The sequence below is a fragment of the Nannobrachium achirus genome (genome assembly GCF_963921795.1).
Source record: "Nannobrachium achirus genome assembly, chromosome: 16".
NCBI lineage: Eukaryota > Metazoa > Chordata > Actinopteri > Myctophiformes > Myctophidae > Nannobrachium > Nannobrachium achirus.
Window position 1 is genome coordinate 37,925,400 of NC_137823.1, and position 27,528 is coordinate 37,952,927.

Below are 27,528 nucleotides of genomic sequence, written 5' to 3' on the forward strand. Positions count from 1 at the left end.
CCGCATCAAGGGTTTTATTGGGTAGGTACTAAAATTATGTCATTGAGCGCGGGAAATTGTTTTGGGTTAAACTGATTCCGGTTTGGTATTTCCGGCCAAAGTGTAGTCCGTTTTGACTACAAAATGAAGTAGGACGCCATCCGCTCCCGACCAGATCAAAAGCCAGAAATTGGAAGCGATCCAAGGCTAATCAAACAGTGTAGCAGGGGCGTCATTTGGGTCATCAGGGGATAGAAAATTGCCACCCACTAGTGTTCACATTTAACCTCAAATCCAGTTATTGTGTCCCCAACTTGAATAGTTTTCATCACTAGTATCTACATGTGACACGTGTTATCATATAGATAACGGTTACTGTATGCAACCATTCACTTATTAACCAATGTCAATGTGGCATCCCTATTTTGGGAATGTTATTATAGGCAAAACATTTTTACCCCCAAACAAATAGCGAAATGAGTGGATCTACAAGCTCTCAACGTGTCTCCAAGTGGCGGGTTGAGAGCTTGTAGATTTAGAAATGGAGCTTGAAGGAGTAGTTCACCCCAAAAATGACTTTTTTCTATTGATTACTCACACCTTGGAGACTTAACTCACACCTTGGAGCCCCATTGATTCCGGATGGGGACCCAAATGCATTCGGGTCCCCATTCGGAATCAATGGGGTACATTTATTGTAATCAAATTATTGTCTTAGGAATGCGACAAAACACAAAAGATATTATTGAACTCAAGTCTCCATGGCACGAGTAATCAATAGAAAAAAAGTTATTTTGGGGTCAACTACTCCTTTAAGTGGTAACTTATTTTTTGCTATCTCCTTTCTTTCTGAAATTACACCACATTATGCAACAATATTTAGTCACAGCGTCTTGCTAGTATTTTCTTTGGTTACATTAAAAGCCAGAGACGCACTTAACAACTTTGACTTACATTTAAAAAATCATAATAATCAAATAAATATATAGCGAAAATGGCCAACCTACACATTGATCCGAGTTTCACTATTTTTGACATGACACCACTGTGCGACTAAATGAAAATAATAATGCTTATATGCTTAATCTATTTATTCATAGAATAAAACATAAAGAAACGTAAAGGTAATCAATAGAATCATATTGCAAAAACAAAACAAAAACTCTGTCTGTAACTATAACAGTATCTGTAACGTAAGAAGTCTGTAACTTTGACAGTGTACAAATGTGTACCTTAACCCTATTTGGTTCCATTTGTACACAGTCAAAGTTAAGAGGAGACCTTGAAATGTAAAACTTTGAGAACCACTGAGCTTAACAAATGTTTGTTTGTTTTTTCTTCTAAATTCATGAAATAGCCACCTCATTTTTCAGGCCACGGGCGACGGGAAGCTGTAGCACGTCGTTGATGATCTCTCCGTCAGGACGTACACAGTAGACTATGATGCAAGCCAGCGGTGCCCACGACTCCTCTGGGGTGACAACCAAACTGGACACAGAACTTGTGCCAGCTGACACAATCTGGCCTCTGGATTTCACCTTCACACACACACGCACACACACACACACACACACACACACACACACACACACACACACACACACACACACACACACACACCACACACACACACACACACACACACACACACACACACACACACACACACACACACACACACACAAATAAGTGTATAGGACTAGTGCTATTTAAGCTCTTACACATACAGCATATACCTAGCATCCCTATTCCCGGGGCGAACATTAGTGCTGTCAAAAATAATCGATTTAGCAATGCATCGCAATTCAATTCAATAGAATTCAGTGCAGCAACGTGACATAATCAACAATCGAGATTCAAAGCCTAAAATAATTATATATAATTATAATATTGTATATAACAATATATAATAATTCTAAATAAAATATGATGTTCAGTATATCTGACTACTTGTATTGACTGGACTGATGAAAAGGGAGGAAAACAAATAGCAGACCAATTCTCCCTTTTGCAAATCCCGCCCCATTCTGCCCTGTTACTATGATGGGACATTTGACCCTGGGCAGATTGTTTTTATAGTGGCAGTGAATGGGATTTTTTTATTTTTTTATAGCCTCATTACAGCTATATAAAGTACCAAAGGAAAAACATCTAGGTGATATTAATAAAAAGGGAAGACAAAGGTACAGTAGTTACATTGGAAAACAGGGGGTTTACCCGAAAATATATGTTTTAATTTGTTTAATCCCAGTGGGACAGAATCCTCTTTGCAGATTCTTTTATAGTGGTAGTGGATGGGATTTTTATTTTTTTCATAGCCTCATTACAGCTATATAAAGTACCAAAAAAAACACATCTACATGATATTAATAAAAAGGGAAGAAAAAGGTACAGTAATTACATAGCAAAACAGTAGTTTTCCCCCGAAAATAAATGTTTTAATTAGTTTAATCCTCTGGATCAGAAATAGAATAGAAATAGAAAGAGAAGCGCATTGCATCTTGGGTAGGAAGAGGACAGAACTATAATGTTTCTCCTCACATAATAGGCTGGCTTTTCGTAATTCTGCCCATTTAAAATATATGTACCCAATCGTGACTCTTAGACCATTGATAAGGTCCATGTGAACTAGTTTGTTGAAGCTTATTCATTATGATGAGCAAGATCGCCCCCTACTGCCGCGGCCGTACTGGACGAAGGTCGTGCTCCGCACTGCGGACAGTTTTTGAAAGCCTGAAACAACATTCTCCACTGCACAAACTCCACCCCCGATAGCAAAAAGTGAATGTTTTTTTCTGGTTGGCCAGTCAGGGAGTCTCAGGGACCAATCAGAAGGCTGACAAACGGTGAATTACAGTGCCCTGGGAGACTCCGGTCAGTGAAATATATACAATAGGGTTTAAGTGGTTAGGTCCTATTGAACTTTCTTCAAACTCACTACGTGTCAGACCCACGCACGCACGCACACGCACATGCACACGCACACACACACACACACACACACACACACACACACACACACACACACACACACACACACACACACACACTTGGTGTCAGACATTCATAGGCCAGTTGGCACACACTATATATATTGCGTCTCCTATTTACACTTCCTTGTATGATCGTGTCTCCCAGTCCAGTTATGGTAAAATGAGATGAGAGTCATGACATAAACGTATATGAGGCTCAATCCAGAGATTGTGATCTAGGACAGTGGTTCTCAACCTTTTCAGGCCGCGACCCCCAAAATAATCATATTTTAACTGGGGACCCCCCCCCCCACCCCCCCCACCCCACCCTGACGAGCACTAAGAGTTGAGGCATTACATTTTGTTCTATTGTGAAAATAGCAGATCTACATGCTCACAACGCCATTTTCCCATTTTCTGCCTCCAATATCTGACAATTTGGACAATGTTTAATTTATCATTTTAGAAGTATTAAAAAGTCCTTAAATTGTCACTTTAGAAATGTGCTACCCTCAATACACCTTAAACTTTATGTTGGTTTGTTACTGTAGAGCGAGAAAACAGTGTTGCACATTAAGTTAATCATCTGAGGACCGCCCCCCCCCCCCCTTTACTAAATCATACTGCATCTACAGTAAGAATAGTTCATGGCAAGATGAACAGTAGTGTTACACACAGAGTAGGTGAGGCTATACTTACCATATAGTGAACTTCAGAAGCCGGGAAGTTTTTCTGAATGACCAACGGGAGGGGAACATCAACCTTAAAAACAGGATATTTGTCAAATTAATAAACTTCGAGCACGAGAACCCCCCCACACACACAATAACAGCTGTCTGCATATAGTGTAGTTTGCTTTACGGTTCCCTACTGATTGAAGTAAATTATTTAAAGTTATACCATGTAATTTTTTTATAAAACAAATCTAAAAACTGTTAAATCGCTAAAGTTTTAGAACCCCCACTCCGTTATTTTCAGCTTCTAAAGCCTTCTCTTTATATGTTTTCTATGATCCCTACCGGGGACCGGTTTTCGCGGCAAAATTGCGTCATCACACGACCGGCCAATCACAGCGAGTGTTATACACTGCCGGCCAATCACAGCGCATCTTGGAGTGGGGTCGCCAGGGCGGCCATATTTGTAGTCTCCCGTGTGTCTCTATACTCGGGTGCACGGTGAAGCATGGGTGAAGGAGTGTATCTCCGGAATGGCTGAACGCACAGCAACCAGGGACCCCTCACAAGATAGATCTCGGCGAGGTGGAGGCAGACGCGGGGGTGTGAGAACCGAAAAACGGCCGAAAGACGCGGACACGACCAAGGTTTGCTATAGAGCTACTGACCACAAGTTGAGCAACTTGCACAGTATAACTTTAAGGTAATAATGTCACAACTAACTGATTACTAAAGCAAGAGAATATACAGCATCCACCTACGTTTGATTTTGTAACCTGAGGACTATTTGTGTTAGCAGACAGTGAATTAGATAGAAGTATAAAAACAGGTATGTGGGTGTGGGTGTGTGTGCGTGTGCGCGTGTGTGTATGAGAGTGAGCGTGGGAAGTGTATGGCTGACCAAATGTACATATCTCTTTTTTGTGTGTCCTTGTTTTGTTATATTTAAGAAGGACATCAATGTATGCACTGCACACCGAACTCTGTATTAACCTTTTGTGTCTATCTACCATGCCCTGGCATGGTATCTGGTATTTGCCTGTAATGTGTACCATGCACCATGTACCTGCTATTTGCCAGGCAGTGGTGTAAAGTAAAACATACAGTACATTAACCACTTCAGCCCTGAATACAAATTTCCGTCCATTTGAAAATAGTCGATCTACAAGCTCACAATGCATCACGGTGAGAGATTTACTCAAGTACCTTACGTACAATTTTGAGGTATTTCCAATACTTTCACTTCTACTCCACTACATCTCAGAGACAAATATTGTACTTTTAATCCACTACAATAAATTGAAAACGTTAGTTACTAGTTACTTTGTAGATTCTGATTATCATTACAAGACATACATTAACCACTTTAGCCCTATACACATTTCGTCCATTTGAAAATAGCCGTTGCGATGCAACGCATTGTGAGCTTCTGCAATTTTGAAAATATTTTTACATTTGAAAACTTGTGTAATGGGACATTCCGCATAATGAGTACTTTCTAACTTTGGTACTTAAAGTACATTTTGATACCAATACTTTTGTACTTTTACACAAGTATATTTTTAATTCGAAACAGAGTATTTCTACATTGCAGTATTAATACTTTTACTTTTACTTTTTCCACCGCTGGTATTTGCCTGTATTACCTGAGGAGGCTGCAGCGGCTTCTGGACCTGCATGTAGGACTGACTGGGTGATGAGTAACTGCTGAACAGCTCAAAATTCTCCCGAGTCTCTCCAAATGAAGCCTGAATGAGCCCAAATAAATGACACACACATGAGAGAGGCAAACATCAACATCCACACGATAGGAAGCAAGAAGCTAAATAATGCTGTAAGGAAATAAGTCATTTGAGCATGAAGCAAACATACATGGATTTATATTTCATTCAAATCTACAAAGCAGTCAAATCTGGCACATGTGTGTGTTGAAGGCTTTTACCTCGATCCCCACCATCTCCACCTCATCTGAGAGCGGAAGGACGAGGGGAATGACTCCATCGGCGGGTACGGGAAACTCTCTCATTTCCACAGCAGGCTTCTTGGAGGTGGGGGGATCGAAGGGGGGCAGGGACATGTTAGGGACAGGATTAGGAGGAAGCCTGCCCATAGGAGGCCCATGGACATCCATGTCCATAGGGATATCCATGTCCATAGGGATCTCCATGTCCGGCATCATGTTGTTGCCAAACCTCATGCTCCAGGGACCATGGCCCGCCTGCGTGACTTTTACTGTTACCATCTTGCCCTGGTCTTCCATGGGCAGGGCTCGCCCGTCGTATGTGGACACTTTCAACTGAAAAACAAGACACACTTTGTTTTCACACGCAGGACCTTTTAAAAACATGACTTAGAGTCTAAGCTACTGTTTCAAGTCAATCAATTCCACACGTTATGTTTGTTTTTTCCGAAGCTCACACCTATGTTGTGCCACCGATCCGACCGATATGCTCATATATGGGGATCGCTGTATATGTCAGTCCTTGTCCCTTTAATACCCATACTGTATATAGAGATCCTTGGTGTCATCAGTATATGCCCATATATGGGCCTCTTTTGTGCCCACACATGGAGATCTCTGTATCTGTCAGCCCCTGTCCCCATTAGGCCTATATCCATATATGGAGATCCTTGATGTCATCAGTATATGCCCATATACATTGGGCCGATATTAATATAGGATATAGAATTAATAGCTTGGAAGATAATTGATAGGTGCAGCCTTGCTTCAGCGATAATAACACCTGTTGTTAATCTCAATACTGATTATATAAAAGATAAAGAAGCGCTGCGTGGGTCCGTGTGTATGGTGAACTGATTACAGGTGCTCTTTGGGGAGGGTTTAGTTACTTACAGCAGTGGTTCTCAACCTCAGGGTGGGGGGTCCCCAGTTCAAATATGATTATGTTGCAGGGGTCACGGCTTGAAAAGGTTGAGAACCACTGACTTACAGGACAAAAGTTCTAAGTTCATTTCCGTTGTAGTGGGTATCAAAAAAGTGAAACAAATAAGGTGGTGATTTTATAATGGATCCACACACGTCTTATTGCCGCAATCATGTACACCAGAACATCCCCACCTAAGTCATTAGAACAAGATGCACTGATGCACATAATGCACCATTACCCAGTGTGTAAATACACATTACATGTGGAAGTAGAAAAACTGCCCCACGTTGTGAGCTTATATCGGCTATAATTCACTACTTCTTTGTTTTCTAATTTATGGAATTTCATAGATTTTTCTTTTATAGCTAAATGAAAATAATGAAAAAAAATATAATTCAATTTATTTTTCATTCATGAAAATCTTTTCATTCTGAGGAATGTTTTTTGAAAATGTTTTGAAATAATAATAGGCCTAATTAAAAAAACTAAATGTAGGAAACAAAAATTAAGGGAAGTTAAAGGGATATTCCACTTTAAAAAAGATGGTAATTTTATCGTCTAATCAGGCTTTTATGAACACCATGAACAGTTTTTAATTTGCTTCATTCAATATTTAGATATTTGATGTAAATGTTATCTGGCTGATAAAATGACCAAAAGTTTTTTTTAAAGTGGAATATCCCTTTAAGAAAGAATGTTTCATGATGCATGAAAATTGACGTCACCATACATACCTGACCAGTTAAGATTAAAGATGGTCGAATAAATGTGGGACCCTGAAATGTTATTTTGTATCTGTCCTTTGCCAGAGACACCTCTGCTGTACTGCTAGATGTCAATCCTGAAATAGACAGCAGAAGAAAAAAGAAAATAGTGATGGACGTGGCTGTTCTTTGTCCAGTGGTGGAAAAAGTAGTCAAATTGCAACATAGATTCCCCCCCCTTTTTTAAAGTAAAAGTCCAGAATTCAACATTTACTGAGTAAATGTACAAACGTATGGTGGTAGAAAAATGTAGGCTACTTAATTTAAAGTACAAAAAATAAGTACTCATTATGCAGAATGTCCCATTTCACAATTTTTCAGATGTACAAAAAGTATAAAAATTGTTTGAAAATAGCACATCTAAAAGCTCACAAGTAAAAGTAGGCCTACTGAAAATTGGAAATACTCAAGTAAAGAGAAGTAGCCTACTTAAAAAAGCACAGTACTTGAGTAAATGTACTTAGCTACTTTACGCCACCATGTCGATGATATTTGTTTTAGGAGTTGTGACTGCTTTGTATATATGTTGTGATTAATTAAATTGAAGACATTGAACATAAATATCTCTTGATACAAATAATGACACAAAGAACACAAAGCACCAACCCAGAGGTCTTTAATGGGACTCCAGGGGCTCTATAGTAATATAGAGTAACATCAAAACAGCTTAACCATTTTCAACCCTATTTTATGCTTTGGCTATTTGGAAAATCAATTGTGAAGATTGTTGAACAAGCTTGAACATTTTTAACAACACAAAGCATCTGTTATACAAAATGATTGATAACCACTGAGTTAAATAATTTAGATTTACTTGGTCCTTTTTTCCATTGCATTTTGGGTACCTTTGCAGTGGTTCCCAAACTTTTTAGCTCGAGACCAAAAGAGATATTTGCCTGGACCCAAACTAATTAAAAATAGCAGATCTACAAGCGCACAACACATTGCTTTGTGCCACGTTGCTAGCTTGTAGATCGTCTATTTTCACTACTTCTTAATTATTATTTTATTTATGGTATTTTTTGGATTTGTTTGTTTGTTTGTTTAAAAAAAATGATATTTTTGAGCGGTGGTAAACCGCTCCATAGAGTGGCTGTGCGTGTGTCTGTAGCCTTTTCCTCAGCGTTTTGCCATAGTAAAACATGTGTGTGTAGCATAGCCTGTACATCCTAGACTCAAATCCTAGTCTGAAGACGTTATGCAAGCACGACCACCGCTCATTTCACATTGGGTGTGATTTTTTTATTTTTTATTCTCCAGTTGTGACCCATAAAAATTGGTCCGTGACCCACAAATGGGTCCCGACCCATTGTTTGGGAACCAGTGCTTTAGTGTAAACTTAAAGTGTCTGACAAAGCAAAAGCGATGCTGATAATGAGCAGTGAATGGTGATTTACCTGTTAGGTCTTCTGTGACATTAACCACCACAGTCACATAATCATCAGCCCTAAAGTCACCAAAGTCGTTGAACTCTATGTCCCTTTTTTGGAAGGATGGGTAGTCAGGCACCTCAAATGTGAACATTGTGGTCCCATCAATCTGTTTGAAAGCAATATCATTATTATATACAGTACACGTAAGAAGTATGTTGTTAGTTAATATTACAAATAACGAAATAGATGCAATTGGAAATTGCAAGTGTGGTTGCCGTGACACGAGTCACACTTGCAAATGACTTCCGTCTTATCAATTTTCCCCATTCAAGTCAATGGGGGAAATTACCGTAATTCATTATTAATTAATCCATATATGGAGATCTCATGTGTCCTTGTCCCTTTTATGCCCATATACTGCATGACGATCCCTGATGTCATCAATATTAAGCCCATATCTTGGAATGCCCATACAGTATATAGAGATACTGTGCCCGTCTCATGTGGTCTATGATGTCAGTCATCATCTCCATATTTGGGAAAAGTAGATTTTTTTATTAAAGACAATGGAGAAAATGTACCGGTATTCACAAATAAATGTATAAATAAATTAAACTATATAACGTATCCCTTGGCTAAATGCACCCCTACGTGTCCCGATGAAGACGGTGCATTTGACATAATGGTCCATGTTCGCCCTGTACTGTTCTGTTCTGTTCTGTTCTTGTTATTCCTAGTCTTGTTTTGTTTCTTGTTTTATGTGAGGACAACGGATGAAATTTAGCTCTAAGCTAACTCCGGCTGGTTTACACTGAGATTTTTGTATGTTTGTATTTATTATGCAACATGTCAATGTCAATGTGTCCATTAACTGGTACTGTCCTGTCCAAATAAATAAATAAAGTAAGTAAAAGTATATGTCTGTGGAATGAAAATGGTGCGTGCCACCAAAACTGTGGGAAGACGAGGAGTAGCGCCGCAAAAAAAAGTGTATCTAGAAAGATGGCATGATGAAAGGAATAAAGTCGGACAAGTAGGCCTACACTAAAAAATTATAGATGGATGCATCGTCATTTGTTGTTCCCGAGTTTGGAAACAGAACTACTCTGGGATAAAAGATGGTAGGTAGTCCCACTGGGATTTTCCAACAGTGTGGGGAGGGAGTTGGCTGAGAACAGGCCTGGCTTTGCCATTACATAGACATTCTGTATGGATCATTACAAGCAGGGGCGTCACAAGGGGGGGGGGGGGGGGGGGGGAGTGTGACTGAGTTACTAGGGCCCAAGGTGGAGGGGCCCTAGTAACTTTAGCTATTGAAAAATAGCAGATATACAAGCTCACAGCGCGGCACCGAGTGCCGCGCTGTGAGCTTGTAGATCTGCTATTTTTGAAAAGTCGTGAAAATGTGTGCAAATCTTTGAATATACTGTATGTATTTTTTAAGTGAACATTTTTAACTCAAATTTTGCTTCTGGGGGGTCCCTGGAACTAAATATTTTGACGATTTTTCAAAAATAGCAGGTCTACAAGCTTGCAGCGGCGGCACTCGGTGCTGCGCTGTGAGTTTGTATAGCTGCTATTTTTCAATAGTTAACATTCATGGGGGGCCCGCCCCGCACTGAATCCTTGTACCCAGGGCCCAGAATTTGGTGTGACGCCCCTGATTACAAGAAGCTGTTCTCCACTGTGTATTTTGGTTCCTTTGTGCCCGGATAAACACCATGTCTCCCCAGCCACGAATTTGACATCTGACGATGATGAGTTCCTTCAGAAGTGAGGTCACTCGTGGTGACAGTCCAGGGTGCGGTCGCACTAGCTCGGGCTGATTGTTCAACTGCCACATCATCCCTGAGGCAGTGGTGTAAAGTAACTAAGTACATGTACTCAAGTGCTGTACTTAAAGGAGAGAACCACCCATTTTCAATATTGAACTCAGTGATGTCATTACGTGCGCATCCCGCATCAAAAAATCATTCAAGTCGCCCAGGGACTCATTCATGTCATGGTCTTGGGGTCCCGGGGATGCACCTCCATTGGAGTCCATGTTAAAATAATTTACTTCTTCTACTTAAGTTGCTATATTAGTTTAGATAGTTTAATTCGTTTTTTAATGTATTGTGTAAGATAAACACTGTAAAGATTTATTATCAGTTAAACCTGGAACAGCTAAAAACTATTTTCACAAGTGGTTCTCAAAGTGGGGTCCTGGGTCCTTGAGGGAGTTCCAGGGGGTCCCCAGATAAATGATAGTTAGGAACCAAATAGAACTGTATGGGTCTGTAACTCGGTGAACAAATAGAACCAAATGGACCTGTTCCATTTGTACTCTAGTATTTTAACATTTAATATAAATTGGGGTCCCAGTGATATAAATATAATTAAATGGGTGTAGCCTAGTGTATTTAGAAATCTTAGTTCTAAGTTCAAACATTAGCCAAATTGTAAAATAAATATAAGAAATAGGCAAACATTTTGAAAATAGCCAATCTACAAGCTCACAGCGCTCGAAAACATTGTATTGAGGACTCATAAAACTTTTCTGGGACCCATTTGAATGACCACCTGTGGGTCCCGGGACCCATTACATTGAAAACCTAGTAACATCACTGTTGAACTATGTGATGACATCATCACGGTGTAGCCTACTTTGAAATACAAACCCCAAAATTAATCCTCCAGTTCAAAGCAACTCATAGGTATATTAATGACATAGTTCAATGTTGAAAATGGGTGGGTCTCCCCTTTAAGTACAATTTTGTCCTTTACTTGAGTATTTCCCATTTCCAATACCTTTACTTCTTCTCCACTACATCTCGGATCCAAATATTGTACTTTTACTCAACGACATTTATTTGAAAACTTTAGTTACTAGTTACTTTGTAGATGTACAACATGAACATACCAAACAAAGTAAAGAAGTACATTTGAAGAAACTTGCCATGTTCATAAGATTTCACCCGTTTATGGGCAGGCCCTACCACTGTGGCACCCCTGGTTTGCAGATGGTCATTATTTTTGGAAGCACAGACCATGTACGTGTACTGCTGATTCTCTCTAGACCAGATCTGCAAAAGCATTTGATCCCAGGCTAGCTTATACGGCTGTAGCCAATTGCGCTGACTGGTCAGCTGCCATATTATCCCCAGGGCTGATTGGGCAGCTGACCAATTAGCGCAAACATATCACCAAGGTTGGTCCTTTCATCACCCTCTCACCCAAGACAAATAAAGGCTGGGTATGTGATACAAATACAAACACAATGATATAGCTACAGTATTGCAGATTTGAGGATTGTGATTTGACCCTCAGCTGATTGTGATTCACATAAATAATGTGTAAATTCCAATAGGCATGGTAATTAAAGTAACGTGAGATGCATTGCAGTGTAAATGCTACTCATAGTGGCTCTAAACAGGGACAACTTACCTCTTCGCTTTGATCATAAGCCATCGTAATGCCATTAAAATGATGCAGGTATGTTATGTTCATGCTTCCGCGGACAGGCTTGCCATAAAGGTACCTGAGGATCAGGACATGATTAAAAATAAATGAATTAATTTTGGTATACAAGTGAATCATCAATCACTGTGAGTGAGTTTTTTTCATTCTAAACTTCCAATCCACTGGGCCAAGCAAACAAGTGGCTGTCTCTCCCATTGCATGCACTGGGGTTGGTTTGCAGTCTGTTGGTTGGTTGCACCGATATGATCGGTACCCCTAAAACTCGTCCAGTGAGAAAGGTTCCGTGGTGCAAAGACTAAGCGCAATTAAAATTTGTAAATCTTTTTAATCACGCTATTTTTTCTGTGATTAATTAATTTAAATTAATCAGTTAGTTAGTGCCAGTCTCAGCCCTAGTTATATAGAAATTGTACATCCTTAGACAGAGCATTACTGTGAATGTGATAGTCAGATATGGAAGCAAGGTGTTTGCTCAAAGAGAAAACACTCCCTGGATAAAGTAAGTGCAATGCTGTTAATACAAATTCTACTACTCCTGACAATACTGTAGAGCTAGTGCTATAACTATTTGTTTGGCACTTACGGTTTGTAATTGAGGGATTTGCAAGGTGGCTTACACAAAAGGACATGAATAATAATGGATAAGTAATAGTAGAATATATGACATACAAATATAGAAAGGCAGAAGCTAGGAAGCAAGCAAACAATTGAGCAGCAATACAAACACATACCGGTAAGAAACATCAGTAGAGTGGCCACAAAACTGTGGACTCACTTGGCAGAGTATTACTGTACTATTGCTATTACTACTATGATGGACTAACTTTGCTGTACTACAGCATTGCTACTACAGCAGTAATATGATGGACTCACTGTGCAGTGACGTTGCCCCACAAGTCGTCCTCGTGAAATATTTGAGGAGGTGTTGAAATCACAACCTCAAACTTGGGAAGTACTGGAAGCAAAACGAAACAGCAGTTTGAAGACAGTGTTGCATCACTTACTGATTGTGGTTGATTAAATTGCTATTGGCAGAGTTAAATAAACACTAAAGATTTTACTGTGTAACAGTAGAAATAATGCCTATGCAGCCGGGCAAATTATGCTTACCATAATGATCCACTTTAAAATGCTTTTCACTGACAATATTCTGCAAGACAGAAAAAAATATAATAGATAACAAATTAACTAAAACACAAATTATATCAGCCATGTATGCAATACAAAACAACTACTTGCACAGTGGAATCCATACTTTAAGTGGTAAAAGGAAATAAGTACATTACATTCCATAATACTAGCGTTTCTTGAGGTGTAAAACGTGATGCAGGCTGTGTTTTTTTATGCATGTCTGCATGTACAGCAGCAGACCTACAGTACAGTGTCAAAGCAGACCTACATTGACTGATGTGTGAATGGTCCACTTGCCGAGCGGTGGGTTATCGGACAACTGGTACTGCTGGGACACCACCCCGAGAACACAGTCCAAAGACAACCATTGTCGAATCCGGTTTCCCCGGGGATCCTGCCTCACGTGGAGAGAGGGGCGATACAAGAAAGGACACAACAATCAAAACACTGTCCCAGGGCGAACTCTCTGCTACCCTTGAGAAAAGTGGAATGTGTAACACACTCAGCGTAGGCACACCGCAAACATGTGACTCCACAATGTACACCGGCTTCTGGTTGTATGAGCATCAGGCGTGGCCTGGGCATTTGGCATACAGGGCATATGCCCCTTTGCCCGGTGAGCTGACCATTAGTGGGCCATGAGGGGCTCCCCAATTTTTAACCAAATTATTATTTGCCCCGTTTGGGCTGGGCGGGCCATTAAGTGGAGAGGGACAATCCTTCAGCAGCACCGACCCCCAGACCAGAAAGACATCACATGATTGGCCCACTGGCTTGTCTATAATCCGAATACCAGCCTAGTAGCCCAATCACAGGCTGCTGTGGAACAGGAGTCCCACCCAAACATATAACAGCAGATACAGTACAAGCCCACAACGCGTTGCTGCCTCGACAGACGACACGTTGTGGGCTTGTAGATCTTCTATGTTCGGTTCACGTGGTGGGCCGGTCTGGGCCAAGATGCCAGAGCCAAATGTATGTCCCAGTCCAGTCCTGCTGAGCATACTCTTATTACCATTCAATAACATGCAACATACTGTACAGTATGTAACCTTACCAGGTGACAAACCAGCTAAGACAGATACCTTGACTTAAATAAAACAAGTCGTTGTTGTCGGGTGGAAACCATGCATGTCCAAAACCGTTATGTATTTATCATTTAAAAAAGGAATTAATAGTGAAAATAGACGATCTACAAGCACACAAAGCCCAAAAAGTGTCATAAGCAGCATGTAAGACCAAGACAAATGTGAAATGAATACGAAAGCTAATAAACAACCATCCAAATATGGGAAATGTCAAACATATCGGTGTCACACTCACCTTAACGATAATATCCACGGGGCTGTCGTAGGGCTTGCCATCTGGGTGAATGGATACGGTCCTGATTTTCACTACCTGACCAGGCCGATAGAGAGGCTTGTCTGTCTGAATGAAGGTCGACGCACTTTTGGGGTCGAAGCTCAGAGTGGATGAGTTGGTGAAGACCAGGACATCCCCCGCGTAGCCTCTGACCCTCAGCTCATAAGAGGATGAGCGGCTGTCCTCAGTGTGAGTTATCTGCAGACGTTAGGAAATGAGATGAAACAATGAGGGGAGTAGGAGCCCGACCGGTGCCAGATTGGGCCTGAATTATTGGGCCTGAATTATTTTGGGTGGTCCCCAATGGGGCAACTGGCAACATTGTTTTCTCAATGAATAGTAAACAGACCAACATACAGTATAAGTGTATAAACTTAACTAGGGTATCTGCACATTTCTAAATGACAATTTAATGACTTTTAAGACCTTTTTAATTCCCAATTGGCCAAACTGTCAAATTTTGAGGGGTCGCTAAAAAGTTTGGGAATCCTTGTCTTGACCACTGATGATTACTCTGACTAATTCTTTTTTCAAAAAGTGCAAAATCAATTCTACTTGGACAAAGAATTGAAAATTCTACAAGCTCACAACATGTCACAACACCCTGTACGCTTGTAGGTCTATTAGGGATAATTGGCTGCATAATTGGCCGATACCGATGACGTCAAGAAAGTCAAATAACGGCACATATATCGGCTCTAGAGGAAAATGTTTGCATGTAATCTCGTGCTCATTATGAAAGCCGTCTCCACAGAGATGTGGCCTTATGGGTGCAGTTTGCACTAGAGAATCTCTGAGCATTTTCCCACAAGAAAGGCAAAGCAGTGATTGTTCTCTTTCTAACGGGGACAATGGTTAGCTGCGATACCTAGATCAGAGTGACCTAGTCAGCATACAGTATTTGCTGCGCTATACAGAGAGGTCCAACAGGACCGTAAGCTTCTCGTGTGTCCATGAACAACATGGGGCGGTGGCATTCTAAATCAGGAAAACGGGTCGCTGAGCGCCCTGGTGCAAATATGAGCCCCACACACCAGCTGTGGTGGGAAAAGTACTCATTTGACTTAAGTAAAGGTGTCAATATTGCAATGTAGAAATAATCTGTCATTACTCACTAGTAAAAGTCCGGAATTAAAAATGTACTTAAAGAGGTGGTGCCATGATCCCCCCCCCCCCCCCCCCCCTCTAAAACATGATTATCAGGTATTATGATTATACTAGGAGGAAGATTTTTTCCAAAAAAGTATACAGAAATAGTTAAAATTGGGTTTTTATGTGGCCACACCCCCAGTTCATTAAGTATGCATGGATGGCATGGTGGGTGGTGACCCAGCTGATATAGCCACACCCCACAGTGTTGGGTGAATGGCAATTGGGGAGGAGTTGATACTGTGACACACTTAGTATCTGTGTTTTTTAACTTACACGTTTGACCACAAGGGGCAGCCTCCAAGAGAAAACAAACAAATACTAAGAGAATACATCATTTCTCCAAAAAAAAACACATCAGGGGGTCTAATGAAGTACTTTCAACCTCCTAGACACATGAAAAACTGAAAAAGTACAAAACTATGGCACCACCTCTTTAATAAAAGTATAAAAGTATTGGTATCAAAATGTACTTAAAGTGCCAAAATTAGAAAGTACTCATTACGCAGAATGTCCCATTTCACAAGCTTTCAAATGAATACAAATCTTTTGAAAATAGACGATCTACAAGCGCACGGCACAATCAATACGTCACGATGCAATGCATTGTGAGCTTGTAGATCGGCTATTTTCAACTGGCTGAAATGCATATAGTGCTGAAGTGGGTAAAGTGTGTTGTAATAATAAACACAATCTACAACGTCTAGTAAGTTTTCAAATAATTGTAATTGTAATAATAGGTTGAGATTTAGAATCTGCCTCGGGTCTTGGGTTAATAAAGTATTCAATCAATCATTCAAATCCCCTTGATATGAGACGGCCGCCCGCTTTTCCTCTGTACATGTGTATGTTAATATTTTATGCTCTGATGATGAATTGAAATAGAACCACAATGGAAACAGGTCCCCAGAACTTTGTTTGTGTTATCCTATAGCCACTAAGTGTTACTTCCATGCTGTTTACATCTTGACTAATAATTAATAAAGTATTCAATCAATCACTAAACTAGGTTTAAAAATGTATTATCAAGTAATGCTGTACTTACCGGCGGTAACACCAACAGCTCTGTTGAACCTTGTAAAGAAAATGTCAAATAAATTGAGTTAGACATTTTATATGATTTCAGACAGCTAGCTAATATCTTCTTAAGTTTCTTACAGCTAGTGCAGCCACAGAATTTGTAGATCACAAACACTACATTGTTAAAAACAAACAATGGCATAGTTTGAAAACTAAAAGTTCAAGATCCAAGAGGGTTTACTTGACACTCTCTGCATGTATTCAAGCAGTGACACCTAAAACTAAATAAAAGTGAAATTCACCTCCATTAACAGTTGCATTTGCTGTGATGCTGTTTATGCCATTTACAATCTCTGCAACCACAGAGACGGGTGAAGCGGTGAGGATGGTGACAGAGACTGTCGTTGGAAGACCAGGCCTCAAGGACTTTGGAGCCAGGAGCATATAGGAGGGTTGAGGGACGGCACTGGAGCAATAAAAAGACAATCAGAGGTAAATGGCCGAAACTAACATCTAAACTGAGATGGAGAACATGATTTCAATCAGTTGGTTGATCTCAAACATTTTCAGGTCAAATGCCCCCAAAGTGTTGCCAGGGACACGCATAATAGAAGATTTCTCTAAATTCTTCAAAAGTAGCTGCTGATGTGTCACAACGCACTGCTTGTAGATGTGTTATTTTTGTTATTATGTTATTTTTGAATAGGCAAAGTTACAATACGGTTCATGTGGATAATCGGTAAAGAGAGAGAGAGAGAGAGAGAGAGAGAGAGAGAGAGAGAGAGAGAGAGAGAGCGAGAGAGATATGTAATGGAATTGAAGTAAAGAAAATAACGTGAAACTTTCTGTCGATAGTCACGATTTCTGTTCCGTACCTTGTCGTGTTATTCTGGGCTCCAGTGTGAAGGAATAATCCAAAGACTCCCAGAACCCGAAACCACTCCATTTGTCTGCACCGCACCACAGAATGCTGGAGTACTTGTCGTTACAATCAGCTCGTTTCAGGAGCAAGTCTTCATACCTGGGGAGACGTAACCCCACCCTACACACAGAGCCCCCGGAGGACTAGGTTAGTGCCTCGATCCAACCACTTCCACAGCGATTCAGAACGCCTATTGTGTGAGAAATACTGGGTTGGAAATATCATTTTACATCAGGTACTGCATCCCGGGGGACGCCACTTATGGTATGTCCACAAGTGCTGTGTCAGTTGAGATAGGTCAGTAAGAACAAGATATAACTGAAGCCTATTGTAAGTTGCCACAAAACTCATGTGATACATGATACATGCATACAGGCCCATGACATGGAGAGGATACAACGTAGCACCCAAGCAGGACTAAAGGACAGGCTGTTGCAAACATGTAATCTCCTTGAAAGTCTTTAACCATTAAAGCTCAATCTTATACTTTAAAACATATTTGAAAATTGCAAAAATACCTACAAGCTCACAACGTGTCACTTCGATTTGTTATAATTGAAAAATTGTATTATTATTATTCATTTATTTAATTAAAAATAATAATGATAATTTAACAAACATTTTTCAAAATAGGGATGCCAAGTTGAAAGTGATTAATGCCTTTTGGATTCTTGGAGGCTGTGTTCCCACAGTAAAGTCATATGCCTGTCATTTTGGGGATGAGAGGGGGTGGAGGGCGTCATCCAATTAATTCCCAGTGTGGTGGGGCCTATAAGGAAGACAAGGAGAGACAGGGCATATGACTTTACTGTGTGTAGGAAGCCTGAGGCAATATTCAAAGTTATTTGCGTGAGGTAGGCTATAATTATAGGCCTATGCCTATGTTCCAACTTTAACTTTATTTTAACCAATGTTCTATTAATTTGTGGTTCTTCAAAGTATTGAGGGTCGGACTGAAGTTAAGCCTTGTCATATATTTGTCAGATTATTAATAACAAATATACTGGTAATAACTGAATGAAAATCTACTCTTGGCAAGCGATGCAGTCATACAAGCATAAGTTAGCCACTACTAGATTTTGGTTACAGGCCTACATGTAGTTGAGTAGCTGAATGGAGTGGGTTATCATGGACACATGTAAATTGGTCAGAATCATGCAGTGATTGACTGAGTGTTTTTAGGGGACGACGTTCTTAAGAAATGTTAGGTAGCATAGATCTATTGTATAGATAAGTCCCATGGGTAGAAACAAAGAAATTGCCTTACAGGGAATATCAATGAGGACGGCTCCTCCCTCAATGGCATATTCCAGCTTGCTCTGTTTTGCTGACATGAAGATGTTGTGGGAAAATGTAGTAATGGCCTCTTGGATGGCTGCAGCACCATTGTCTTCTCATCAGATACTGTACATAAGATACACAAGAAGAGAGAACATGTTAATGTGAGGGATGCAGAGTACAGCTTCTTTGCTTTCTGTCCACTAGGTGGCGGTATGCACCTGCCATATAACTCCAAAGAACAACTTGCATGGCTGGCATCATTATCCATGCATTCATTGTCAGCTTGAGGAGCTGAAAAATATTATCCAACTGCTGGAGTAAAATGATACATTTCCTGGTTGACAGTGTCTCAGCAGCGAAAACTGGTTAAAAAAGATATCTATGGCTGAATGAAGCCTACAGCTGTCATTATGTAAAAGTGAAGCAGCAACATCAAACAGGCTCTATACAACCACTGAACCACAAGACAACGACATTAGTGATGGACACTGTTACTGTAAAACAGGGTAGGTCTCTTTAGTCACAGTTGCAATCTTTAAGAAAGGGCTGCATCTAACAGCCAGGGTGAATGGGCTAACAGCTAGTGTGACAATTACAAATGTCATAGCCTACTTAATGAGAAGTGAATATTGGATAATATTAGCCTTACATTAATTCTCTCCTGTAGTAGCTTCTGCTTTGATGACGTCTAGCCAATAGACGTCATCAAAGCAGAAGCTACTACAGGAGAGAATTAATGTAAGGCTAGGATAATATTAAATGTACTTGTTTGTTCTCATCAGATGTGTTGCCTGCGTGGGTACGACGTCACAGGCTGTTTCCGCTGCAGTGGGAGTGACGTTGTAAAGTGCAAACACATAGGGTTAAATCTGCCTTTTATCATACCCCTTCATACCTTTTTCCTAAGCTGCCTCTGTTGCTAGATTTCGGATGCCCCTGTTGCTAGATTTCGCGGGCCCTCTCATAACTAACAGAGTAGATAGTCCTTAGGCTAGTGCGGTTATTTCTTTAGCTTCAAAGTTAGTATTTTTTTTATTGGATTGTGTTTACAAAACGTCCTGAGACCAACCAAACCGCTGTTTTGACCTCACAGGCACCCTGGGGAGAACTGGGTAAGATGAACCGCTGGGTAAGATGAACCACCCCCTTTATCTTTAAAACCAGTAAGACTCCCTAATCGGGAGATAAGCGACCGATGGTCGCTTATCTCCACAAATAGGCCAAAAGTTTGTTTTACCAATTATCAAGACATACGGGCAGTTGACAGTTTGCCATGGTTACTCATTGAAGTTGAATCTCCATATATGGAGATAACCTACGCATCACACTAAGTCTGACCTCACCAGCCCATATTTGGGCATGAGCAACTTATGTCTCCATATATGGAGATATGATGACATCACACAGTCCTCAGCCGATGATGTGGCGTGATGTCATACAATACACAAACGAGCCCTACAGTATAAAGGGGCAATTCTTGCCAGGAAAGAAGCATTTCTTCGACTCAGACCTTATCGCCAGGGTTGGCTTATAGCAGCTGTCGGTAGGACCATATATGGATTCTGTTAGTGTGGATCTCCTAACAGGGCATCATCTGGGATACAATCCCTTTTATGCCCATATATGGAGATCCCTAACAGAATCCCTTTCATGCCCATATATGGAGATCCCTAACAGAATCCCTTTTATGCCCATATATGGAGATCCCTAACAGCATCCCTTTTATGCCCATATATGGAGATCACTAACAGCTAACTGAATCCCTTTTATGCCCATATATGGAGATCCCTAACAGAATCCCTTTTATGCCCATATATGGAGATCCCTAACAGAATCCCTTTTATGCCCATATATGGAGATCCCTAACAGAATCCCTTTTATGCCCATATATGGAGATCCCTAACAGAATCCCTTGTATGCCCATATATGGAGATCCCTAACAGAATCCCTTTTATGCCCATATATGGAGATCCCTAACAGAATCCCTTTTATGCCCATATATTATGGAGAAATCCCTGCTCTGAGTATCTGACATCAGTGTGATGTCACCTGTTTATGCCCATATATGGAGATCCCTGCTCTGCGTATCTGGTTGCTATGGTAAACAGTTGGTTGCTAGGGTAAAAAAACATGGTTGCTATGGTAAACAGTTGGTTGCTAGGGTAAACAGTTGGTTGCTAGGGTAAAACCATGGTTGCTAAGGTGGTTGCTAACGTACACTAACAGACCAGCAACAACAGACTGTTGCCACAGCAACGTACACAAAGGTTTGTGTACACATGTGGTGTGATGTCATACTGATGCGGAGATATGAGCAGGGCAAAGGTGTGACGTGTGACGTGTGACCGACGGACAGACGGCCGGTGGAGGTTTTCATAGTAAACTGCTCCCTGACGGTCGCAACTATACACGTGAGTTGACATTTGACCTTAAAATAAGAACACAAACATCATTTCCACCTGGCTGTGGAGTTGACAGACACATGGGCAAAGTGGAAAGCAATGGCATATTTCTACCCCAAAAGGTGTTTTTTGCTGGTCGAAGTAAATGTTTTACTTTTGTGGTATAATGATTTTTATGTTAAAGCAAATGTACCCAGGTCTAAACGTATATATCATGCATGTTGGTGATATCCCAATGTATAAAACTATGTGAATCATTTAGCTAAATATGAGCTTTAAGCCTTAAGCTAGCCAGGTTTTGTCAAAATGGTGGCCGTGGGGCAAGATGAACCACATGCCTTGGGGTAAGTTGAACTATGTGAATCACCATTCATATTTTTTATTAGGTCTTTTCAACTCAAATTATGCTGAATGATCTTTCATTTTGATGAATACACTAATTTAAGAGAAGTTTTTAATATTATATTAATAATTGCAAATATTAAAAGGTTCTGAATAACAAACTTTATTTAATTGGTTTTAATAGTTTTTCTTACTGTTTAAATAACCGTAATAAAGGAAATAAGACTATTTGCAAAAGGGAAATGTGTTATTAAAATATTTCTGATAAGTAAATACATTCTTTTGTTCAAGTTTAAAATGTTAAAGCTTAGAATATCACGTGGGTCAACTTACCCCTTTACATGGATCAACTTACCCCGCACCTGGGGCAAGTTGAACCACATGACCACTTTTTTTTAATAAGTCATATTTTTATGGCCCTTTGTCATAGACACCTAATTATAATGTCAAATGATAGCAGACATCCTGAAATATGTCTAGATGTTTTGAATTTACTGCCATCTCACTTTTTCTTGCTTCCAGGGCAACATAAGCAAAAAGTGGTTCATCTTACCCTGTTCTCCCCTACTTGTCAAACAGACGAGAAGATCCTCTGCTCCTCCCCTCCCTTTCTAGGCTCTCCTCTCCCTGCTCTGGCGCGACCTGAGGTGTCTTACTAGTATTAATTTATTTGTGAACTAATTTTCTCCATTGACTTGAAAGGGAAAATGTAAAAATCGAACTTTTCCCAAATATGGAGATGACTGACATTATAAATGTCTGACATCATAGACCACATGGGACTAACATAGTATGTCCATATATGGGCATTCCGAAATATATATATTTTTCTTTTTTATCCCACGATTTTGTAACCCATTTTTTTCACCCAGTGCCAATTGCCTAAGCTGTAATCCTGGACTCTGCTCTGCCTCTGCCACACCTAGGGTCGGGAGGGCCCCGAACTGAGCTCATGCTTTCTTCAGTGCATGAGGAGTGAGCAGGCCGCTTCTTTTCACCTTCACAGGGCGGAGCTTCCCCGGTTGGATGTAGCACGTGGAAGGAACACGTTATTCCAACCAGTTCCTTTCCTCTGCATCAGGTGCCCCGCTGGCCCGGGGAGGCATTATAGAGACCAGGATTACTGTATGTTTTTGTGAGGGTATCTACCCTAGGAGACACGGGGAGAACATGCAAAGTCCACACAGAAAGGCCCTTTTGCCAACCCCACCTGGGTATGGGCACTGATGATGCGGAGGAGAGAACACGCCCCCCCAGCGCCCTCCGGCGGGAATTGAACCCACCCAGGACATCTCCATATATGGCCATTAATTTAGATTAAGGTAGGTAAATAAAATGCCACTTATTAGTGGCCAAGGCCACGAAGTGGCAAAAGGCCACTCATTGATATTGGACTTCATCATTGTGGGCTCGCCTGGAAGGCGAGCACACGTATGTTATCTTCATTGTGGGCTCGCCTATAAGGCGAGCACACTTTAGATATTGTCATTATTTATCTATCAACCAGAGCATATCAAGTTCTCCTCAATACTTTGTCCGCTTTCAACTCCTACATACTTAGTGAGAAAATGAAAATAAAAACATCAATGTGTTCAGCTTACTGTGGCGACGTGTGCTATTACTTTTTACAGCAATCGGCCAAATGGTGGCGCTGTAGGAAGCCTTCGAAAGTGCGAACTTTGAACAGGTATAGCTCAAGCTGTGTTTGAGGTACAGCCATGAAACCCGTATACACGTATGCGTCTCCTCATGCCGAACAACTTTTACCCTCTAACTTTTGACCTCTGACCTTTAGGTCTCCCACAATTCGGAATTATATGAAAAACAGTAAAAATCTATCTCCTCCTGGGATTTTCGCGTCAAGTGCACAAAACTTTTTTCACATGAACTTTGGACCAATACGGTCAGATTGATCAACCAGATTTTTTTCAAAGTGAAATATAATTTTTTAATAATTCAATCAATATTGCGGTTTTATGCAAATTATTCTTCGGCCTCTAAATCATACATGCAAAGTTACACGTTCATAGCATTTGGCAAAGATGTGGAGGGTTAGTCAAAGTATCACTGAAACCAATTTTATTCCAATCGGCCAAAGGGGGGCGCTATACGAAGCGTCTGAAAATTCAAACTTCAAACGGGCATAAGTCATGACTCGTTTCGTTTGAAGACATGCAACTTGTTACACGCGTGCTTTGACTCAAGCGGAAGACATCTGTGTCGTTGTTAAGTAAGCTCCGCCCTTCAATTTTCCGCCATTTTGAGCAGTTTGTAAAACGCGTAAACCCGCTTTTATTCTGGAATTTTCGCGTCACGTGCACAAAACTTTTTTTACGTGAACTTTGGACCGATATCTAAAGATCTGTCAGATCGGATTTCTTTAACATTGAAACATGCTTTTTTAAATAATTCAAACAATATTGCATTTTTATGCAAATTATTCTTCTGCCTCTAAAACATACATGCAAAGTCACATTTTCATGACAAAATAGTGTAGAGGGTTAGTTCAAATATCACTGAAACCAATCTTACCCCAAATGGCCAAAGGGGGGCGCTATATAATTTTGAGCAGTTTGTAAAACGCTTAAACCCGTTTTTATTCTAGGATTTTTTTTGCAATTTGCATGAAACATTCTACACGCAATCTAAGGACCTTTATCTAACATGCCTATGAAGTGCACACAAAAAAAATATAAAATAATAATAATAAATATAGCTGCAAGCAGCGATAAAGTGGCCAAAGCCAAAAACACCTCAAATCATGAACACAGCCTGGGATGTGCGTGAAATCTTGCAAGCACATTCCCAATAGGTCAAGGAACAGATACTAACCTTCTCACATTGGCCTGTTATAGCGCCACCAGCGGGTCAACTTTTGCACAACACATTTTTGGAACAAAATGGACCAATCTTTGACGTCAGTAACGTCAAAGAGAGCACTGCCTGCGATCTTGACATTTTGTGCTTTTATAGCCATTGTTTTCTGGCTTGAAGCGAGCCCACAATTGTTTCGAAGGAACAATATTTTTCTAGTTATTTATATACTAGTCAGTATCTCCTCAAAACTTTGGCGCGCTTCATCTCTTAAACGCTTACACCTTTCAACACCATTCAAATTTTTATGTGTTCAGCTTACTGAGGACACGTGTGCTTGTATTTTTCGTTTTGAAATGTTTTGTAGTATAAATATAAAAAAATAAAAATGTTTAACTTTAAGCACCCAATGCATTTCCAATGGGTTTACTGAGTGGAGAGAAGGATAATAGACCCATGTTTATGTTAAGGCGCTGTGGCTGCAGTGTTCACACTTCAGATATGCTATCTATATCATTGCGTTCACACAGGTCTGCTCTCTGATTTGATCCAAATGTCTAAGCTGTGTGATGTATAAAACTATAGTTATAGTTAAAACTATAAATAAATGTCCCTCTCCACTCTACTGATTACACAGCTGTGATCAAGAATCAAGTCCGGGCGATGGGATGTAAATCCCATAGCCATATATCCTAGAGCCCGCAGGGACAGTCAGCCATATTAGTGGTTGTTGTTGGTTGTCAGGGAGATATCAAAACCAATGCATTTCCAAGTCAGATCCACAACACAATAAAAGCCATGCTCCACTCCTCAGTCTGGAGTGGCCACATAGAAGAACGCCTTGGTTATAGACTTATAGACATAGTGGAGGACAGATGTGATCTGGGATTGTTAGCCTACAGTATATGCACTCAATATACTCCTAGTGGAGTCCATTTGACAGTTGCTGGTTCCCAAACACAGAATCAAAAATGTAGATCTAGAACACATAGAATATGTACAGTACAGTAAGGTTCAGTAGAGTACAGTAAAAGTACAGTAAGGTTCAGTAGAGTACAGTAAAGTACAGTAAGGTACAGAAAGGTACAGTACAGAAAGGTACAGTAGAGTACAGTACAGTACAGTAAGGTACAGTAAAGTACAATACAGTACAGTAAGGTACAGTAAAGTACAATAAAGTACAGTAAAGTAGAATAAAGTACAGTAAGGTACAGTGGAGTACAGTAAAGTACAGTAGAGTACAGTAAAGTACAGTATAGTAAGGTACAGTAGAGTACAGTACAGTAAGGTACAGTACGGTACAGTAGAGTACAGTATAGTATAGTACAGTAAGGTACAGTACAGTACAGTAAAGTACAGTAGAGTACAGTACAGTAAGGTACAGTAGAGTACAGTTAAGTACAGTAAGTTACAGTAGAATACAGTAAAGTACAGTACAGTAGAGTACAGTAAAGTACAGTAAGTTACAGTACAGTACAGTACAGTACAGTACAGTACAGTACAGTAAGGTGCAGTACAGTATAGTAAGGTACAGTACAATACTGTAAGGTACTGTACCTTACAGTACCTTAAAGTATCCTATTTGTTGGGTTGGAATCGAGCCCACACTGTTTCGAAGGAACAGTATTTCTAGTTACTATTATTCTTCCGCCACTTTTTCTCTAGCGGCTAGACTGTGCAGTCGCTTTTTACGAAACTCGGCAGTATGGCAGAGGACCATGCCAAACGGCTAAAACGCGAAGCCCGCAACAATCGGCCAAAGGGTGGCGCTGTAGGAAGCCTTTGAAAAATGCCAACTTTGAACTGGTGTAGCTCATGCCCTGTTTCAGGTACAGCAATGAAACCTGTATACACTTATGCGTCTCCTCATGCCGAACAACTTTTACGCTCTGACTTTTGACCTCTGACCTTTACTTCTCCCACAATTTTGAATTATATGAAAAACAGTCAAAATCTATCTCCTCCTGGGATTTTCGCGCAACGTGCGCGGAACTTTTTTTACATGAACTTTGGACCAATACGGTTAGATATGTCTCGGCGGATTTCTTTTAAAGCGAAACATTATTTTTTAATAATTCACTCTATATTGCAGTTTTATGCAAATTATTCTTCTGCCTCTAAATCATACTTGCAAAGTGACACGTTCATGGCATTTGGCAAATATGTAGAGGGTTAGTCCAAATATTACTGAAAGCAATCTTACTCCAATTGGCCAAAGGGGGGCGCTATACGAAGCGTTTGAAAACTCAAACTTTAAAGGGGCATAAGTTATGCCTCGTTTCGTTTGAAGACATGCAACTTGGTTACATGCGTGCCTTGACTCAAGCGGAAGCCATCCGTGTCTTTGTTAAGTACGCTCCGTCCTTAGATTTTCTGCCATTTTGAGCAGTTTGTAAAACACTTAAACCCGCTTTTATTCCGGAACTTTCGCGTCACGTGCACGGAACTTTTTTTACATGAACTTTGGACCAATATCTAAAGATCTGTCAGATCGGATTTTTTAAAAATTTAAACATGCTTTTTTAATAATTCAATGAATATTGCAAGTTTTATGCAAATTATTCTTCTGCCTCTAAAACATACATGCAAAGTAAAATTTTCATGATGAACTACTGTAGAGGGTTAGTCCAAATATCACTGAAACCAATCTTACCCCAATTGGCCAAAGGGGGGCGCTATATCATTTTGAAAGAAGGCGTCAAGTACATTACATGAAACTTTTTCTTTTTTCTTTTCTTTTTAAAAAGAAATGACAGGTCCATTATGTGTGACTGCCGTAGTGTAGTGGTCAGTGCCTGTGCCTGGAATACGGATGGTTGTCAGTTCAAATCCCACATTGGGTTGAGTTGATGTTAACATCCTGGATGCCCATTGCATGTGCATATGTCAAACTCTTTAATGTTGACATGTCTGATCTAACTCTAATGTTGACATGTCTGATCTAACTCCAGATCACGTTCATGTTTAAAATGAGCCCCACAACTACTGTAGAG

General features: G+C 40.3%; 1 protein-coding gene across 1 annotated transcript in view; it reads right to left on the minus strand.

Moving 5' to 3' along the window:
* The window catches only part of LOC308301002 (CD109 antigen-like), a gene marked incomplete at both ends in the record, with an annotated part of 61,589 nt that overhangs the window by 31,407 nt on the left and 2,654 nt on the right, over positions 1-27,528 (minus strand). The window contains 9 exons of the mRNA XM_080744898.1: positions 1,341-1,517; positions 5,272-5,373; positions 5,568-5,921; positions 12,077-12,170; positions 12,986-13,067; positions 13,508-13,637; positions 14,567-14,803; positions 17,123-17,240; positions 19,081-19,100. Of these exons, the coding sequence (XP_080601024.1) occupies positions 1,341-1,517; positions 5,272-5,373; positions 5,568-5,921; positions 12,077-12,170; positions 12,986-13,067; positions 13,508-13,637; positions 14,567-14,803; positions 17,123-17,240; positions 19,081-19,100 (1,314 nt within the window). The remainder of the gene's footprint in view (positions 1-1,340; positions 1,518-5,271; positions 5,374-5,567; positions 5,922-12,076; positions 12,171-12,985; positions 13,068-13,507; positions 13,638-14,566; positions 14,804-17,122; positions 17,241-19,080; positions 19,101-27,528) is intronic.